The sequence below is a fragment of the Ambystoma mexicanum genome, chromosome 4q (assembly GCF_040938575.1).
Source record: "Ambystoma mexicanum isolate Mex_15411 chromosome 4q, UKY_AmexF1_1, whole genome shotgun sequence".
NCBI classification, from domain to species: Eukaryota; Metazoa; Chordata; class Amphibia; order Caudata; family Ambystomatidae; genus Ambystoma; species Ambystoma mexicanum.
The window spans coordinates 1,098,940,690-1,098,962,221 of NC_090928.1; the positions used below are offsets into that span (position 1 = coordinate 1,098,940,690).

The window sequence follows — 21,532 nt, forward strand, 5'->3', positions numbered from 1 at the left end:
AAGTCACATGGGAAAACAACAAATGCCCGAGCACTCGTATAGCGTACTGGGAAAAAAAAAAAGTTTATTTAGTACAATTCATAACATCAAACTTAAAAAAAGATATGGCAACCAGCCAACCATGGTGAACTAGGAGTAAAGCACTCACCCTACAGGGTAGAAAATGCCACAAGTTCTGCTCTTTACTCGAGCGTCTTCAGGCTAAGATTCATCAAACATGATCCCTCGCTTTCAAGCATATTAGAACTGTTTTTCTAAGTCCCGCTTCTCTTCTGCACGTCATGTGACTGCCCAGGAGTGTAACCCACTATGCAGGTCGCCATTTTGGAATGTTTTCATAACTGTAAATAAATGCCTTGCTGCTATGGCTCAGAACTGGAGGTGAACTTCCAGCTATGGCTACCAGGTGGCATGTGGAATGTGTGACTTAGCTCAAATGTACTTTCCTTCTTTCATATTTCAGGTGTAAGGTTTTTTTTCAAACCTTTTGAAACCCACCATAAGTTTCTTGGTGTTGTGAACACATGGCCAAATGCTCCAACCACAAGGCTGTCAGGGCTATACTGCACTAAGGATCCCTAATAAGGGACTAAGGGTGAAACCAGGTGTGTCATTGCCCTGACACAATTACATATGGCTGTCTTGGGTTGGGTTGACTAAGCTATGTATAAAGTAGGCCTGCCCTCTTAGATAAAGACAATTTCCTGGGGAAAACGGTTTGCATTTGAGCACATGTTCATATCCACAATGCCTTGCTGTTGTGTCTCAGAACTGGAGGTGAACTTCCAGCGATGGCTACTAGGTGGCGTGTTGGAATGTGTGACTTGGCTCAAATGGACTTTCCTACTTTCACATTTCAGGTGAAAGGGTTTTTGCCAAACCTTTTTAAATCCACAATACATTTCTTGGTGTTGTGTATTGCAATCGCTACAATATAGTTGAGAATCAAGTTCCATAGTAAACCCAACAATTGAGTTGCTATTAACTTTTGACTTGCATGAGAGATTTGGCTGATATTTTGCAAAATATTGCTGATATCCCATTCCATACTACTCCTGCATATTAATAAGTACCCAGAAAGCACCAGTACTGATTTTTATCATACAGCATTGTCTCCTACCCTGAGGTAGATACTCCCCATTCTTTGCTTCTTTTTACTGTCTTACAATGCATTATAACCTATTGTACCTATTGTAGCTAGTGATACGTTAAAGTCACCAACAATTGAATACTTCTAATTACTACCAATAGCACAATTGATTATCTGCCTCTCACTTGGATCTAGTCTGTACAAGCTCGCTATTTTTAACATGTGATTCTGCTTTTACACCTCCAACCCTCACATTTAAACTGTATTTCTTCCCACCTTCCCCATAGTAATGACAGCTCTTAATTGTGCCACCTCTGCACATCACACCCTAGTAGACAACACTCTCACCATTTGCCTTCACACTCTCACTCTCTTATTCATAGCCTTCTCCCTCCTCAGAACTCCGGAATGCCATGCTCATTCCAGCATGACCCTCCATCTGTGATAGATTACTATATGTACGGGTTTGAAAGCCATGGCTATTTTGATTTGTATTAAAATAAAATGATGTGGGCAATTCGGTTTTGGAAAGGAGTTTTGCCAATCACACCCCCTTTAATGAATGTTCCATGCCAAAAGTATAATGCACACTTGTGCCTTTGCTGTAACACATATCCTGACACCTACCATCAGGCTCTGTAGTGCCAGAGACAGGTTTCCAAGGTCAAATGTACAGATGACACAGAGAGTGTTCAAAGGTCAAATGTGTACCTCTGTCAGCTAATGGGAAACACAGTCCCTGCAGGAAAATTTGGCATTTTAATAGTCTGATCTAAATTCTGGTCATTATAAGCCTTACTCAGTCTGGTGGCGCCTGGTTGTAGCATGGTGACTAATATGATCACACAATTATACAACCACATCAGATTTTGAGTGCTTTGAAACACTTGCTTTGTGTAGAGGCTTCTTACAAATAAACATTATCATACCATTACCTTTACCATCTATATGATGCCATTCAGGGTCAGCATCAGGTCTGGGAGCACGGTCTGCTAAGACAGAACTGGTGTGAATTGGTGTCTGATCTGACTGTTTCCATTACAGTCATGTGGAACAATAGGTTGGACGCTGCCCCTTGATTTTTCTGCAGGAAGGGTAACACCTGCCCCGAGGGCAAAGGATTTTCTCTTAGAAGGCCTCCTGCAAACTGGTACTACAAAGGCAACACTGACATAACAAAGACAGCTTCACACAAGACTGCTGACCACTTGAGCTATTTGAAGCCAGCAGGCATGGGATGGGTGTGATTTTACAAAGGTAGCGGGCGCCCCTCTCTCGCAAGAACAGACATGATAACCTGTTCAGTGGTTATTAACCACTTGAGAGTTCGCAGCCACTGCTTTTACTCACTGTGCCTTTCACAGATGGGAAATATCCATTTTCATATCAGTCTTTGTCCTGCCCAGGGGCAGTCCAGCACCGAAATACAATGGCAACTCCAATCTGAACGAGAGTACCACCAGCAACCCCATACACGTGTTTCACCCTTGTTGGGGATCATCAGTGAGGTGAAGCTGATGCCCCTCTAAGCACAGTGAGAGGGAGACCACGTCTGGTTGCCCCCAGGAGACCTAGGGTTACCAATCCCAGGTTCCTTAAAAAATAGTTTTACAAAGGTAGCGGGCGCCCCTCTCTCGCAAGAACAGACATGATAACCTGTTCAGTGGTTATTAACCACTTGAGAGTTTGCAGCCACTGCTTTTACTCACTGTGCCTTTCACAGATGGGAAATATCCATTTGCATATCAGTCTTTGTCCTGCCCAGGGACAGTCCAGCACCGAAATACAATGGCAACTCCAATCTGAACGAGAGTACCACCAGCAACCCCATACACGTGTTTCACCCTTGTTGGGGATCATCAGTGAGGTGAAGCTGATGCCCCTCTAAGCACAGTGAGAGGGAGACCACGTCTGGTTGCCCCCAGGAGACCTAGGGTTACCAATCCCAGGTTCCTTAAAAAATAGTTTTACAAAGGTAGCGGGCGCCCCTCTCTCGCAAGAACAGACATGATAACCTGTTCAGTGGTTATTAACCACTTGAGAGTTCGCAGCCACTGCTTTGGGATGGGTGTGATGTCATAAGGCAAATTACATTTGGGAAAATGGACTTGCTTTGGACAAATCCCCTGTGGCATTCTTCTTTTATAAGGAGAGGGGAATCCCTCATTCTTTGATGATAATTTGGACCATCAAGAGAAGGAGGATACATTTTTAGATCTCTGTTGGGAGTGCAATCCTTTTCAAAGTCCTCTGCCAGAGAAGTGAAGCCAGAAGACCAAAGGTGATGAGAGCTCTTTCCACTAATCATCCCCAAAGAACAGTGGTGGGTTACTACTGTTGGACCGAGGTTGCACTGCTGGATGCACCAGAACCAGACTCCTGTTCACCAGAAGTGAAGGATCCGCTGTAGATGCCAGCCAAAGCACCTGGAGTTAGAGTGCGGAACAGAAGATCTCAGCTGGTTCCTAGAGACCCTGTATTGGACCTCTTAGTGACCAAGACTACCTGCTCGACCCAGTCAGACAGCTCTCCAATCCTATGCTAAATCATTGCATCAGAAAGCTCCTAGAAGTCTTGTTCAATGCTATTGAGCTTCCACAGATAAGAATACTTTACTGTGACAAGGTCCTGTCCAGCGAGTTCACTTTGAGACCATAGTGACTTTTAAGCCCACAATCTCTAAAATGGTCCTTCCAAAAATCTTGAATATTGATAGTGTAGCCCAATCTGAGTGCCTGGACATCTCTGCTTGTCTACCCAGTGTGCCCTTTCAGAACTGTCTGCATTCGCTGTGTTTTCTTTTACTGAGAAGGAGGGTCCTAGTGTTTTCTGATTCGTTATTTGCACTTTATTGTTTAATTAGAAATCTATATTTTTGTCGTAATTTGGACTATTGCACTTTAGTGGTTCAGGCTGCTACTGCTATAAACTCACAGCGCTACTTAAGATATAGTCCACCCCAAGCCTTCATTACCAAAATAGACAAAGGAGGTACACCTTTCAGGATAGGCCTGTTTCACCTTTATGATTACAATCCATGCTTGTTTAATAGTAGAGTGGGTACGAGCAGGTAGTGTAGCCTGCCTCTACTTGACCATGTGCTCCTGCAGACTATTGGTATTTCCATCACATCACATCACCACTCCTGTGCCCATCGGATATTCTCTCTCATCGTATCCTGGTGCTGCTGCAAACCAGCCACATGCAGCACTCTGGTTGATCCACTCTCTCTGACCATTTTGAAAACCCTTGATTTATCCTCCGATCCTCTTTCTCTTTCCTCCTCTTGCCTCCCTTATATTATATTCCTTCTAGAGGTTCTGGCAAGCCTAATATGTATGCAAAACACGTCCTTACTCACTGACCACTTCGACACTCACAATGTCAATCTCATTGTCAGAGCCATCACTGAGACATGGATAACCCTTTATTACACATCCACATTCCACTGCCCTTCATGCTATACAGCTGCCATCTTACCATCTCCATGGTTCTTGTGTTCCTCAGCTTTCTGTAGCACTTTCCAAGGGCTAGAACGTGTACAGAGGCGTAGACACTTTTCAAGAGGTTGGGTTACATTGCATGCAATACCTCTTCAAGGGGTCAATCCTGGTTCGGCCCTGGGCTAGGTCTATAGCGCTTAAGTCAATACGAGGATACATCAACTGATCAGAATGAAGTATTGCGCGATTCTAATTGCATGTTCCCACGGTTTAGTCACGTTCACATATTTGTTTTTGTATCAGAGCTCAACCACGAACACACATCCAGTTATTCTCTGCATTGACCACCTCTTGTTTAGATATCTCTGCTGAAATACACAGTCCCTGCCAAACACTGTGCTTCTCTTTTGAAATTGGTATGCTCGATGTTAATTAAAACAATGTTTGATGAGTGGCAGTGTAGATATTACATGTATATCACAATTCAGCATGATGAAGGCCTCCTTGAATATGGTGACATATTTGGGATGCTTTTTACTGAACATTTTGGGTGTAACCTAAGGTAGCCGCAATAACCCCATAATCAGTGTGACAATGTCATCCAGTATTGAATGTATGGCCAAGAACACTCTGCATGCATGGGACTTTTACAGCCTCATCATAAGCTGGGATTCTAGTTTTAATTATTTTATTAAACAATACAATTACAGAAGAAGACATTTCTCTCAGTGCTTGGATTTAGAGGCAAACAGGCAAATCTGTCTTGCAGACTTGCAAGGGCAGGCAGAAGGCCCATGTCAGCAGCAGGAGTGCCTCGTCCAAGCAAAGTGAAGAACTCCACAGAGACAGTGAGCCTTATTATGAGTTTGGTGGTATCTGGGTGGTACCACCAAGCTGTATTACCATTAATGGCATTCGGTCCCACTATATTACCACCAGATTACGAGTGCTGGCAACAGTTGTAAATCCTCATTGCATGGGAGTCCGATTGGAATCCATGGGGGGATTTGTCGTTTTTAACCGCCACTGGTAATACTGGTGACAGTAATAATAGACATTCTTGCTGGTAAGGCACCTGACTTGAGCTGGAGGTAATTCCGTGGCCCACTGGCAAACTTGCAGTTGGCTGGTGCAGTAACATGGCAGTAAAAGTTATTAGCAGCATGTTATTACCGCACCGGCCAACTTGTAATGTGTTCCGCTGCATCTCTAGCATTCATCCTTCCTACTGACTTGGTTTTCAGGGACCTATCCTGCAATGCATGCGCTCCTACTTGTCTTATGGATCCTTCTGCATTTCTGGATTAATGGGACCTCCTCCTCCATTTCTGTCCTGCTAGGGTTCCCACAAATGTCTGACCATGGCCACCTCCTATTCGAACTCTACACTGCCTCGCCATTTCTCATCCGTTTATTTCTTTTTTATGTCATGTAGTTGCTGATTATAAGGACATCTTCTTTGGCTGAGGTTCACATAACCCCATCTCCGCCCCCTATAGTTAGGCTTCAACCCCCGCTGTGGTAACCAATCAGGAAAGAGCTACTTCAAGTGATAGACATCAAGGTGTTGTTACTGCCTATGTGGAGATAGTTTAAACCTTAACATGACAATGAACAAATAAAAATAATATGTTACAAATGCAATTTGTGTTTGTTCATAGAGACGCCTGGATAAATAAGAGCAATGGATAGTACAATAAATGTACAGCACATTAACACAAATATCAGGAAAAAAACAAGAGCTTTCATTATAAGTCTTGGTCTTCAAGGCCTAGCATGCAATGTGGTGCTGGCTTAATATGTTGACCTATTTTCATGTGTTGCACATGACAGTGAGGTGCTGAATGAATAAAACAAAATATATCAATTATACACCATGCTCCCCCCACAACTTCATTGATGGAGAATGAGGCATGGTAATATTCACACCACGCATTGCCGGCAGAATTGTTTCTATGGCCGGTGCGAAGATGAAGGCTGCTCACTTACAACAGCTGTCCATTCTTACAATGTGCCTAGCTTTAGTATTTCAGCCCTACAATCCGGATCCCCTGTTGGCGGCACCCTAAGCAGCTGCTTGCAATTGCCTTAATGTAACACAGGCCAGATCTTGTCACTCACAAAAGGTGCTGCCTCAGCTACTAGGCATTAACAACTGTCCTGGCCCCTGTCCTTGTAAGGCTGCCACAGCATGCACTGCTTCCATGCAGGAAGCCCGAAGCCAGAATCTTGTCCTAGAATCACTTCAAAGCCGCCATCTGCCTATAGCAAGCCTCACGCCACAGGCATGTGGTTTGCAGAATAATCTTCTTTCTGCCCGAATGCAACCTCCAGTCACAGTTCCCTGTTGAATATACTCAGGCGCCATTGACCATATGCTTTGCTGTTGCTCTCACTATCACCTCTCGAGTGATATCGGCACATGCATAATGTTTCATGAGAACAACTGCTCAGAAGGCGCAATACTCCCGAATTTTTATTAATACTTTTATTAATGTCTTCAGTCTTGAAAGATTTTTTTTTCTACAAATTAAATGAGTTCTGTCTACAGATGTTAAGCACATTGTTGGCTTGTGTTCCATGGACACACTTTTTAATTATGCTAATTGCTGAGTGTCTCCCCACCCAGACTTTTATGTGCTACAATGTGTGCAGAAGATGTATGTAGGAATTCGATTTGGCAGAAAATATTAATTTGGTTGAGAAACGACACACACAATTTAGATTAAGAACAGTTTTTTCACACATTTGTGTACATTTGTAAAGCCTGCTGAAGTTCCAAATCACTGATGGGCAAAGCTAGGGTTGGATGTTTGTGTCAATTCCAGGGGTCTTCAACATTTGTCTCTCCAGGTGTTTTGGACTGCAACCACCATTAGACTTAGCCTTAGCCATTGGATATCCATTGGATAGGTATCGTGGCAGTTTTAGTCGACAGATCTGGAGAGCCAGAGGTTGCAAATCCAGGTGTTAGCCAAATGTATATTCCATTGCATCATCCAACGTGTGCTCTTTTGAGACCATAGTGAAATCAATGATCATTATCGAGGTTTGCAGTGTGAAAACCGATACATGTAAAAACAGACTTTGTTGCTAAAAGGCGACATCTCCACATATATTAAAACAAATAACAAATGAGTGCATTGCCATAGCTATCGTTGAGTATAACTATGTGGGGGTTTCTTCATGCTGTATGTGTTTCTTTAATTGTCTGCTACAGTATGTTCTGTGGACTTCTTGAATGCCTGAGCTGTGTCTTCAAGCAGGTTTGATCCGTTCCCGAGTGCGCGGCGCAGACGTGGCCCAGGCCGGGATCCTGACCTTCCTAGACAGCCATTGCGAGGTGAACAAGGATTGGCTTCTTCCGCTGTTGCAAAGGATAAAAGAGGTAAGCTTTCCTGAATATATGGAGCTCCAAACTCTAAGGGGAAGTCAGCAGCACTGGCACAACAAATTGATGTGTCCCCTAAATGATGTCCTCTGGGTTACACCAGATCAACAGAATGTAAAGAGGTGCCAATTCATTCAGTAGGCTCTTCACAGACAGTGTGAACTCATAGTCCATGTCCCCAATGATCTAACCACATTGTCAGTGAGTAAAACTCATGCCTGTGGTGAGGTGGTTCTGCCATTTCCCCTTTCATGGGTTTCATAGTAGACAATATGATGGCTACGGATGGGATCAATGTTGGTGTCTCCTTTGCCTGTGCCGAAAATGCTAACTGTGCCTGAAATGTCAGTTCCCAGATTTGCCAGGGGGGGTGGATTAAGTGTGTCTTTTAACAAATACCGATTGGAAATGCTATCCGATAATGTTTTATGATATGATATGTAATTTATATCGTGCTCGTACAGAAGTGTTTCATAGCGCGATATCAAGAATGTTCTGTGATTCTTTGGTCTTTGACAGATGCCGGTAGGTTTGTACTGGAACATTGCACTTTCATCAGGTGTACAATATTCCATTAACAGCAATGAAGTTACCAAAAGAAATCCGAAATTCCAACAATTATTTATTTGGTGGAAGGCATAGGCTTTGGTAGTCTTCTCTAAATCCACATAACTGTCTACCGCAGAACAGCAAGCTCATTGATCTCGGATATGCAGCTGAAACTCCAAACAGCCAGTGCTCCACCACATCTCTAGCATTCCCCCTTCCTACTGAGTAGTCCACCTCTTGGTTTTCAGGGCACTATCCTGCATTGCATGTGATGCTAGATGTGTGATGGCTCCTTCTGCAGTTCCTAGAACCACGGACCCACCTCGTCCACCAAGGTCCTTCTAGTGTTCCCTCAAAGTTCTGGCATTGGGCACCACCTTTTTATTTTTTTTAATCCAGTATTATATTGGTTGGCAATTGTCAACCTTAAACTCTATACAAAGTAGAACAATAAGTAACATTTCACTATATTACATCATAAAATTACTAAACATAAATTCCATAACTATGGATTAATCAGGATGTAAAGTTAAAAATACATTTTCAGATTCCATTTAACAGATTATGTACAACTTCTCAAGTAAAGAAAAAAGATAAAAAGAAGGACCAACTTCAGACCCATAATACAACCGAAGAAGATCCAGTATAGTCTCATTTTGCAGTCTCAATAATTATAATAATGTCCATCCAAACATGGAGGGCTGCTACACTGATAAGCAAATACTCAGCTCCAAACAAGGTGCTCCAGAACTGGTCCAAATTATGTTCTAGGTTGATTCTAACAAATCTTCGATAGCTCGTCCTATATATTCCATATAACTCATTGCAACAAGTCAATATTTATTTGCTTGTCTCAATTTCATGTCCACAGAGACGACACACTCTGTCTTCTATTTTCATGCCCTTCCATCCTTCAGTATAGTCCTTCAGTATAGTCCAGTGCGGGGAGGATGTTAAGGCACATGTAACTAATAAAGCATCTTTCATCATAACCACATGGATTAGTTAAGTATGAACAGGTAGGGATGGCGCTGTTGAGCCATGGACGCATGAGGACGTGCGCACAAGGAGCTCAGACCGGGCCACCGTTATCCTGCAACATAAACCCTGATTCCTGGTACTGAGAGAGGCAATTTTGATCCCACTAAACTGCCGAATAAAACTGCACTTGGCCACTAGTTTCCCGACTAAAGTCAGACCGGGGGGGGGGGGGGCAGATTTGAACCATCTCAAAGCTGAGACACCATGCTGAGACGGTGGTGTGCCGCACGAACGCTGGAGAAGCACCAGGGTGCCCTCCTCCCCCACACCTTCCTGTAGTGGGAGAATACTGGTGGCAGTGAGAATCCGGACTGCCCCTCCCAGAGACTGGATCCTCCGACATGGAATTCGCAACCCTGCAAGGTAGGGAGAGACACCAGCAGGAGAGTGCTGCATGTCCAGGGACACATGGGCTGAGGAACAACCGCCCGCCATTACGAGGGAGGCAGAGACAGAAAATTTAAGGTAATCTGGCTGGTGGTGCGCAGCATAGATTCTGGGAAGCACCAGGGGGCCCTCCCGCCATCTTCCTACAGTGGATGATTGCAAGAGGAGGCACAATTCCAATTGGGCCACCACTGGGGCAGAGGAGCAGCTGCTGATACAGGGGATCAAAGGTGCAAACAGCAACACCACCAGATTGAGTGCGCTGTTGGCACAGAGGTGCGCACGGTCTGCAACCCCCCCAGCCCAGCTATCATCAGAGGAGTCTCAGACTCGAAGTGGGCCCTTAAAGCTGAATTTTAACTGCATAGAAGCAGCACAAATTTGGATTGGGCCACCACTGGGGCTGAATGGGCACCCACTAATACAGGGTTAACAAGGGAGCCAACAACTACAGTAATAACACCAAACAGCACTGGAGGTGTGCACGCCTCCCCCCTACACCGGCCATCATCAAAGGGGATAAGGTCTCCATGAAAAAGTGGGCCATTCAAAACTAATCATAATAAACTGCCACATCACAATATAGGGCTCAAGGTACCTGAATTAGGCACACACAGACCTCCTAGCCAGAGGATTTCAGGCAGCATTCGTGACTGCCCCACTGGACACTGGGCTAAGGCGCTACAAGGAGACTGTAGGGCTTTTTGTCATATAGCTGTTACCTAACTTGGCGGTATTTTAGTATCATGGTAAATTGCCAGTAAATTGGTGTTGTGGTAAATTAGCGGTGAGCATATCCATAGCACTGCCCTATATGATGAGACAAACCTTCCCCCTTTTATAATTTTGATCTATTTTAGGGTTGACTGTAAGTACAACTTACTGGGCCTTACACATTTAGTAGGAATACAATATTACCACATCTTGTGCTGATGACTTATATACGACATCAGCCTATCATGTTTAACGACTTTGCTCAGATCCCAGCATGCATAGCTGAACACACTCACATACACACACAGGTTTCCAGCTAGCTTGCTATTATGGATCTCTAATCTTATTTTTTTTACCCTACCACTGGCAGTAAATATTTTTTACCACTATGGTATATGAACTAAAGCATTTCCTGATTATCTCCCCACATCTAGAGAATAATCACCAGAGACATAAGAAAATCATTACACCAAGTCGGTTTTTACCCTCTTTTATGTGTGTTAAAAATGACGCTTGCAATAAAAGCATTATTCATTTCACAATACATTTGTTGATTCTTACCAATGCATGGACACTGCCGTGGTTATCTAAGAGAAGAAATGTGAATCACAGTACAGTACATGGAACATATTTGTAACATTAGCTTCTATCATTTGCTCTTGAGCATGTGTAACAAAAAGAAAACATTGAGCATTTTGTTAAAAATAACCCCTTGTCCTAACTGCTGGGAACTGCACAGTCAAATGAATCATCCACACTTCTCAATTTTTACAGCTACTTACATTATTATGAAGTTTCTGCACTTTATCTGGAAAATCCCTCTCTGTCGTGGTTATCTGCAATGAAGTGTTGCAAATTCCGCACTGCTTTTTCGCGCCCCCAAAAGCCACCTCAATATCCCAACAACATTCAATGCTGGGTCAGCTCAGTGCTTCCCTCTGATCGCCTTCTCCCGACAGCCATAAACTAAAAAAAGCCCCACACCCTTTCTTCTACTTCTATTTATCTCTCCTGCCTGTCATTCAAAACTAAACCTGCCCTCTTTTCAGCAACTTCTAGAATTCTGGCCTCTCTATCCAATCACCTAACGAGAACGTGTATGTATCTTTTTGCTTCCTGCACAATCAATGACCTCTCTGAATGGAAAAAACAGCCCATTAATTTCTGCACCACATTTATTCTTCAGAACAAACAAACCAGAATTTTCCATCTGTACTCCTTTGCATTGCATTGCAATGTTAACAGGAGGACTAATTAGTTAATGGGATAGCATTTAATTAGGATGGTTAGTTAATAAATCTGGGTTAGTTTCCTTATTACAAAATTACACAAATAGCAATTCATGCATAACATGAGTCAATGTATATGTGCTCAGTGCATATTGAATCTGCATTTTAAATCTGCTGCTTTTTGCACAATTTTTCTGCCCCCATTAAAAGCCTAGTTCACGGCCCCTCATAAACTCAACGTGTTATTTTAATTGTTCTGCCTTCACCTGCACTACATAATTCGCTGTCTCTTTTTGCTAATTTGCTGTTCCCATATGCACCCATTTTACTGGCTGCCTCCATTGAAATCACTGCCATAGCCTCTTACAATACCCACCCGATCAAGGAAACTGCTCAGACTGGCGCTGGAGACAGGCGGTCCCGGCACAACTATAGGCACTGGAACTAGAAAGGAAAACTGTGGCTGCAGGAATACTGCACTGGAACAAGGCCCAGAACTTGCAGATGGGATGCCCCTGAAAGCATAGCTGCATGCTATATCCCAGCGGGAGATGGATACTGCAAAAGATTGCGACCAGGGGCCCCAACTTGAAGGCAGGGATCAACCACTGGATGCAACCCGCACGTACCAATACACAGGACACTTGACACATGGAAGGCCCATCCACACAGTGGACCTAGCCCAGGATGGAAACAATCAGGTCCATTATGCGGTGGAAAGACACAAGCACACGCTGCGGGGCAGACACACATCGGGGAAGCCATGGTCAAAGATGAAGGCATAAAATCCAGACAACAGTGCAGTTTACCGTGGGGGCCAGTCACCCAATTACAGTTCTGGTGCAAGAAACAGGGACCATGGAGGAAGAAATGGCGGAACCCCAGGTCTTCCTCTGAGATGTCATGAAGGCTATAAGTGACTCTAGCGCCGCAATTGAAGTCAAAGTTGATGGCCTAGCGACAGAGGTATCCTTCTTGCACCAGGATCTCGGAACCTGGCAATAAGAGTAGGAGCAGTCGAACAACGCATCTCTGACACTGAATATGCAGTTCAACGACTGGAGAAGCAGCTTATGTCGGTCACCCAAAAGCTCACCCAGCTGGAGAACAGGGCAGAGGACAGCAAAGGCAGGGCACGCCGCAACAACCTTCACATTGTTGGTGTGCCCGAGAAAGAAGAGGGCCTCAGCATGGAACTTTTCCTGCAGACCACTTTGCACCAAAGAGACTGTCAAAATTCTTCTCCGTGGAGCAGGCGCACAGGTTCCCAGCATGCCGACCCACCCTGGGAGCGCACCCATGCATGATAATAGCAAGACTGTTGAATAATCATGACAGGGCTGCCCTACTGCAAATGGCAAGGGCTAAAAGGCCCATCACCTACCCCAGGTGGGCTTCTTCCCAGATTATGGCAGGGAAGTCCAAAAGGGACGGCATTCATAAGACTCGATTAAAAGAAAACTGCACTCACTTGCCATCAAATACGCCTTTTTTTCCCCCGCCGAGCTCAATGTGCAGCATGGTTGGTCCATTCAGCTCTTCTACAACCAGAAAGAGGCATGGTCGTGGCTAGAGACCAAGGTCTTGTCGAGACAAGCGCAACACTGCATGGCTTACCAGCCCGGAATGGCCCATTAAATGTAGATGGTAACCAGCCTCTGGAACAGCCAGCAGGGAACGTGGCTCAATCCGAAGCAGGAGGCAATGGCTGAGGACACAACCACATGAAGTCTAGCTGCGGACTGAATAACATTGCAATGAAGTACCAGGAGAAAGCGGACACTGAACCAGAGTGTGGGCCGTTGAGACTGTTTTAGTGACCTCCCCAACGATGTCTGTTTTTTGCACCCATTACTGTGAGTTTGGGCGACAGGTGCTTCATGTTGTGGGGAAGTATGGTGTTCAATATGGGGGGATTCTTAGGATGAGTTTGGAAGGCAATTGTTCTGAGGTTGGGGAGGGGAGGTTTTTAGTAAGTTACGACTGGGTAATGGTTAAGCACTGGGAAGATTGGATGTTCAGAAAGGGATGAAGGATCAAGGGGTTGACATGGTTCAGGACTGGATGGAGAACCCCGGCCAGGGATGCCCAATTATTTTTCTGGCGGGATGATGGCTGATGGAAAAATCTCTTTGTTGGCATGGAATGTTAACGGACTGGGCACCACCATTAAATGGTGCCTGGCACTTCAGTATTTGAATAGACACACTCGAGACATGGAGACACACCTGATGGGCAGCGTGTGTAAGATGTTCAAGAGGACAAACTACACCAAGGCGTATCTTGCAGGCTTCCAAGGAGCGCAAGCGGGGTGCTAATATTAATTCACAGGAGGATTCCCTTCCACAATACAGAAGTCAGAGCGGACCCCCGGGGCAGTTACGTATCAATCAAATGCTTGCTGTGGGGTACTACATGGGGGGTGATGGCAGAATATGCCCCACCCCTTCTGATGCTTGAATTGCTGAATGACCTCCAAGCCCAACTACTCCTAGACACAGCATGCTCATGGATGATTGGGGGATATTTCAATGAAGTCATGGATTTGAGGGCAGATCGCACACACCTGGGAAGCAGGAACCCATCCCTCACTACTAAATTATTTTCATTCAACACAGCGGGGGGCCTGGTGGATGCATGGCGACTGTTGCACAAATCTGATGTAGGGTATTGCTTTTTTTCGAATGCACATAGCTCAATGTCACGCATCGACTACTTCTTTCTTCCCCAAGGGGTGACACACAGGCTCATATCTGCCAAATATCTGGCTAGGGGAATCTCCGACCACTCACCACTCCTCATTGAACTGAAAAAATCCCAGACTAGATCAGCGTCAATATGGCCGCTTAACTCATATTACCTAGGGGTTCTGGAAGTGATGGAGGGGTTGTCCCAAAAAACTATGGAATACTTTACCAAGAATGAAGGTATGTAGATAGCCCAGTGGTACTTTGGGAAGGTTTCAAGGCAGTTCTCCGGGGGGAGGCGATATCAGTGATAACTACAGCATGAAAGAAACACACACAGGAATTAGAAGAGGTGGAAAAATGGGTTCTAAAGGCAGAGGAGGGGTTCCTTGCCTCTGGTACCCAGGCTACATGGGAGACCCTGGTCATGTCACAGGACAATCTGAACAATGTAGCATTAGATAATGTGAGACAGGCTCACTAGGCGATAAGCAGCCAAGTCCACAAGTCCGGGATAAGGCTGGGAAGAAGCTGGCGTGGTTGGAAAAGAGAGAGGGGTGAGGGGACAGGTATGTGCTTTACGGTACTCCAATGGTACAATACTGATTGGTGATGGGGAAATTGTAGGTGCATTTGCAACCTTCTACAGGGAACTGTGCAGCACCCAGAGGGACCAAACTGGGCCATCGGACCAGGGCTTTATTGGCTCACAGAGCTCCCCTGCCTAAGGGCACATTAGAGAGTAGGGTTGGATGTGGATATAACGGCTGAGGAGGTAACGAGTGCTCTCATGCAATTACAAACTGACAAGACACCAGGTCCTAACGGCTTCCCAGTAGAGTTTTGGAAGCGGCTCAGAGACAAGATCATGGAACCTTTTCACCATCTATTGAAGTGGTGTAGGGTCGATGGGGTCTTGCCCCCAGATCTAAGGAAAGCCTGCAGTGAAATCCTGCAAAAACCGGGAAAACCCCCTGAGAGATGCTCCTCATATAGGCTGATATCACTGATCAACAGCAAGGCCAAGGTGTTGACGTGGGTACTAGCTAATCGCCTCCTGTGAGTCATCGACTCTTTGGTACACCTGGACCAATTCATGCCAAAGAAATCCACGTGGATGAACAATTGTAGAGTACTGCTGGATATTCACCAGAGAGCACATCTACAAACACTGGCAGCACTCCTGGCAATTTACTTCGAAAAATTTACTTCGAAAAAGCTTTTGACTTGGTAAGGTAGGAGGCACTCTGGGAAATCATGGGATGCATGGGCTACGGAGAGGATTTCCTTGGATGGGTCCGCCTGCTGTATGTATCCCCTGAATCCTCGGTCAAAGTCAAAGGGGTCCTATCAGAGGGATTCGCCCTCTCATGTGGGACGAGAAAGGGGTGGCCCCTATCCGATCTGTGGTTTATTTCAGCCATCGAACCATTTGCAAACAAACTCAGGAATTACCCGGCCTGGGTGGCCTTCCACTGACCCTGAGGAGGGAAGGACCGAGTTTCATTATACACAGGTGACATTCTTGTTTACATGGGTGAGCCAGAAACTTTGTGCCATGTGGTGATCAAGATATTGGGGGAGTACCAGGCCTATTGTGGGCTCAATGTGAAACAACAGAATTCAGTACTGTTCCCGCTGGTTGGGGGTGGAGGCAGGGGCCATACTCCCGGGTTTCCCCTTTCCAGTCTCACTCTCGGGATTCATATATTTGGGCAAACACTTGGGCCCCTGCCAGAAGAATACCTTTGACTCAATCTTAACCCGCTGATGAACTGGTTCACAGCCGATGTGACGCACCGGCAAACGCTCCCATTGTCATTGATGGGCAAAGCGACTCTCTTTAAAATGTTGGCCCTCCCTAGATTCCTATATGTTCTACAGAATGCTCCCAAGAAAATCCCCAGATCCATCTTTCACATGATTCCTTAAGGGGCTGCCTCCACTGATACTGACTGAGGGACTTCCAAAATCGAACGAAGTAAGTTACACTGCAATTTTTCCAACCAGTTTACCATGTTTGTGTGGAGAGTCTCCATGGCATATAAAATACAAGGTACAATACCCGTTCTGTAGAGTTAAATGCTGCCTTCTATATTCTAGCCCTCCTTTCTGGTAATATAGCTCTTAATTAATGACCATAGTTTCATTACTTTACGGGCAACATAATATCCGATGCTGAGGATGTTAATACAAGATGTCATTGGTCATTGTCCAGATAAATATAGGATCTGACCACTTCAGAGTCTCCGTTTCTAGCTTCCAGCAACATGCAGTGCCATGAAGTTTTTTGCTGAATTTCAAAACCTTCTTTTTAGAGGTGTTAATTTTCATATTGTTATGAAAAGCATAGGTGGCCAAGGCTGCGATTGAGTGTTGAAGACCTATTTACGTATAAACCAACAGGATGGTATCATCAGCACATGCCATCATGTTATTGCAGTTTTACCTATGAGAGAATGAACATTGTGTACTGCTTTTAAGGCCTCATCTAGGTCTTCCAAGTAAAGGTTGAACAATAAAGGAGAGAGAACACATCCCTGCTTCAGTCCAGTGTTTACTTTAATCAAATACAAAAGAGTGCCCTCAGAATGCAGGTGCACAGAAAGCATTTTATCCATGTATACAGATTGTATGAAGTGAAGGACATCAGGGTCAATTCCCCAAGATTTCAGTTTGTCCCAGAGAAAAGGTCTGGAGACTCTATCGAATACGCATGAATAATATATGAAGCATACATAGAGTCTCCTGCCTGGATATTGTTTAGTCTCAGTGTAATCAATAAGGCTCTTGGCAATTCCCTGCTCTGTCCAGATAGATCAAGTAATAATATGTACAATTGATCAGATTGCACAAACAAAAGCAAAACAGCCCAGGTAATTGAGGTAATATCCTAATGAATATCACTCTCATAAAGTTTCATAAATAGATTTTTGTGATTCAGAAATAAATAATCTAATACATACAATGGTGACAATTCAAAATCACATAGGACATGAATATATACATAACATGGCGAACGTACACTTGGTTCAAAACCTTGGAAAACATTGATGTCAATTTATATTAGTGCAAGACAATAAAACAAAAGAAGTCCTGTATATCCTTATGGAACTATATGGTCTGATGTAACATAGGTTGATCTAAACAACTCAAACAAATGACAGTGCCCAAATAGCAGCAGATCTAGTGTGCTTTGAGTTGGGTGGCCTTCATTAGGATAGACAACAGAAATTGGTGATGAAGCATTGAATGAGAGGTACTGTGTAACTCTGCAGAAACAATGGAACAGAGAGAGTGTATTAGGGGCTATGTGGTAGTTTGAATTGATTTATAGTATTCAGTGAGTAACTAATGCTATTCATTGTTGTGAAGACCCCCAGGGAGGAGGTGCTTACCTTGTGTAACTTGTTTGGCACAGAGCAGGCAAGTCTCCACTCAGGTTTGTGGTGGAGGATTCAGCTCAAGGTTGGAGAGATGGCTCTCAGCAGCTTGATCTTGTCAATAATGAAGTACTGAAAAAACAAAGAAAATTACTTCTCAGTTGTCCTGTGGTCGCCTTAGTGATATGCCCTCTCCAAAATTGGGGCCAGCACACTCAATGAATAGTCATGGATTGGTTATAGAGTAGTCAAAACAGGACTCTAGCATGCATGTTAATGAATTGATTACAGTTAGGGGTGCTTCAATACAGTTATTAGTACCTCAAGTGCTAGGTGGTGCCACTTTTGTACTGAGAAATAAACATGTGTGTTAATGAATTGATTGCATTTGAAAGTGCTGTTATGAAGTTATGTATAGCCTCTTCAACTCGGTTGTGCCACTTTTAGAGATAAACATCAAGCTCTCCAGGCCATTAGTGCCTTAGGGAGTGTGCGGATGCTGGTGCTGTTGTCTCCACCTGGAAATGCCCCCAAAAAATATCACTATGTACATCTGTGCGCATCAGACAGTATGACACGTGGCTTGCCTGTATTACCAATAAAGTGATGGTGATCGAACCGGGCCATGGCAAAATGCTGAATGTGGTGCGGTCAGAACTCATGCCAGCAGAATGCAGCTATATTGTCCAACAGTAATGCCATGAATGAAAAAGCCATTTTACCTTGTCATAGTCAGTTAGGATCACTGAAGCAATCGGGCGATAAGGGGACGTGTGCCCAGAGGAAATGGCGACATCAGCACAGCCTCATATTTAGAAGCTCAACACGTCTGTTGCCACGGCAACGGGTCAACAAAAAATATGTGGCGGTCTTTTTGGAGTGGCTTCCAGATTGCCAAAGCCAAATATAACTCTAATGTGTGCTCTGGTGTACCAATCTATGTATAGAGGAGAAAGCTGTTCATGGAAGTGTGCAAGTAATACTTTACAAGCCAAGTGTGGGTACCGCCTGGTTGACTTGTGTCCACATTCAGTCCTCTGAGCAACTTGATCAAAAGTACCATTAATAAACATCAGCACTTAATCAATATACTTGAGACACTCGCCCAACAACCCTTTTTTGCTTTTAAGAAGAATTGCAACCTCAAGGAAAGACTGGTTCACACTTATATTGTTCCCATTTAAGCGTCTATAACAGAAACCCTATGGGGATTACCACCTGTAACGGATCACAGTGGGTGTGGTCTCTGTGTGGCTTGTATCTTCACAGACACAAAGAAGGTCTTTGAACACAAAAACGTCCACTGGGAGTTACTAGACCATACTAATTGTAACAGCAGATTGGGTATTTTTGTGACAGTGCTCCTGTGGTTTACTCAATATCGGCAAAACCATCAAAGCCATTAAACAGCGCATTTCCGAACATCGATCCAGCATCAAAACAGGGTTGCAGACAAACCCCTGGTCGAACACTACACCATGAAGGGACACACCAACTCAGATCTTAAATGGTTTGTTATCCAAAAAATCAACCCACTAAAAAGAGGAGTAGACATCAACAAACCTTTGACCATGCGCACTTAGCGTTAACATCTAACATAGGATTCGACTAACATATACAAGGCATCAAACACTTTTGCCACTCAGGCGACATGTTATGAGCCCCTTTTGACCATTCAAGACATACATTGACACATATAGGCAGAGGCATTCTATATTCCAATTAGATAGACCACTGATACCACTTACACTAGCGGGTCAACAGTAGAATATTTTTAATATAAATAAATTTCCTCTGGGCACACACAGCCACTTATTGCACGATTGCTTCGGCAATCTTAACTGACTTTGACAAGGTAAAATGGGTTTTTCATTCATTAATTTACTGGCGGACAATATCCGCTGGCATGAGTTCTGACTGCACGACATTTAGCATTGCGTCACAGCCCGGTTCGATCACCATCACTTTATCGGAAATACATGCAGGCCATGTGTCATTCTGTCTGATGCGCACGGATGTTCTCTGTGATATTTTTCGGGGGCAATTCCAGGTGGGAACACCAGCATCCACACACTTCTTACAGCACTGATGGCCTGGAGAGCTTGATGTTTATCTCTTTTTCAGCACAATACTGGCACAACCGAGCTGTAGAGGAAATAAGTAACTCTATAGAAGCACCCTCAAATGCAATCGATTCATTAACACACATGCTTTCTCGGCATAATAGTGGCACCACCAAGCATTGGAGAAACTAATAACTTTATAAAAGCACCCCTAAATGTAATCAATTCATTAACATGCATGCTAGAGTCGTGTTTTTCGACTACTCTAGAACCAACACATGACTATTCACAGAGTGTGCTGGCCCCAATTTTGGGGGGGTGTCTCACCAAGGCATCCACAGCACAACTGAGAAGTCATTTTCTCTGTTTTTTCAGTATTTCATTATTGACAAAAATCAAGCTGCAAAGAGTCATCTTTCCAACCTTGATCTGAATCCTCCACCACAACTCTGAGTGGAGAATTGCATACTCCGTGCCGAACAAGTAGCGCACAGTATGCATCCCTTCCCTGGGGGTCTTGCTCAACAATGCATATCATTAGTCAAATGACTACATCGCCCCTAATACACTGTTCTCTGTTCCATTGTTTCTGCAGAGTTACATGGGATCTCTCATTGTTCTGCAAGGAGCTGGGCAAACCTGATGCAGTCTCTACCCCTCCTGTTGCCTCCCAGGCTCTTCGCAATGTCCTTGCCTCTCACTTTATCTCAAAAACCCAGGACATCCTACCCACCCTCTCCTCCCCTCCGCCTCCTATCCCCTCTCCTTCTGTGCATGCTGACCCTCCTTCAGCACCCCCTCACCTTTTTTCTCGCCCTTTCCTCTTTTCTCCCTCCCCTGATGAGGTCACTAGACAAGTCCGATCTATGAAATTCTCATCAAAACAGGTTCAACCCTGTTCCTCTAAAACCATTAAGGACCACATTGATACCCTCGGTCCCGGCCTTGCCGATTTCTGCAACCTCTCCTTTGCCTCAGGATCCCTCTCCTTCCCTCTGAAGCACTCACTTGTGCATCTTCTTCTCAAGAAACCCACGGACGATCCAACACTCCTTTTCTAGGCAAACTCCTGGAAAAGCTGGCTATCTCTCAGCTTAACCTTCATTCTGATTCTGTTGGCTGTCTCCATGACAATCAGTCTGGCTTTAGAGCCCCAGAAGCATGGAACCTGCTCTCCTGAACATCAGTGAAGATCTGCTCTCTAAGCTAGACTCTAACATTCCCTCTGTCCTCATCCTACTCAATCTCTATTCTGCCTTCGACACTGTCCTGGCTGACATCTTTTCACTCTGTTTGACCCTCTCAGGTCTAAAATGTGTCCTTCCTGTATTCTATCTCCCTTTCTACCTGTGGTGTTCCCCAGGGGTCTAACCTCTCACCCTGGCTTTTCAATTAATACCTGGCAACTCTCACCCACTGCATTGCCAACTTCTCCTCAAATTTCCAGTGCTAGGCTGATGACACCCACCTCATTTTCAGGCTTCCCTCGGCCACCTCCTCTCCTTCTCTCATCTCTGATTGCCTAACTGCCATTCAAGATTGGTGTGCCACCAAT

The 21,532-nt window shown here is 44.5% G+C and overlaps 1 protein-coding gene across 2 annotated transcripts in view; it reads left to right on the top strand.

Moving 5' to 3' along the window:
- Nucleotides 1-21,532, top strand: part of GALNT14 (polypeptide N-acetylgalactosaminyltransferase 14) — a 1,917,720-nt gene that overhangs the window by 1,361,261 nt on the left and 534,927 nt on the right. Inside the window, exon 6 of one of the 2 annotated variants that reach the window (XM_069608667.1) lies at nucleotides 7,797-7,921. In XM_069608667.1, coding sequence (XP_069464768.1) covers nucleotides 7,797-7,921 — 125 coding nt within the window. The remainder of the gene's footprint in view (nucleotides 1-7,796; nucleotides 7,922-21,532) is intronic. The other variant, XM_069608668.1, reaches the window with a different exon arrangement.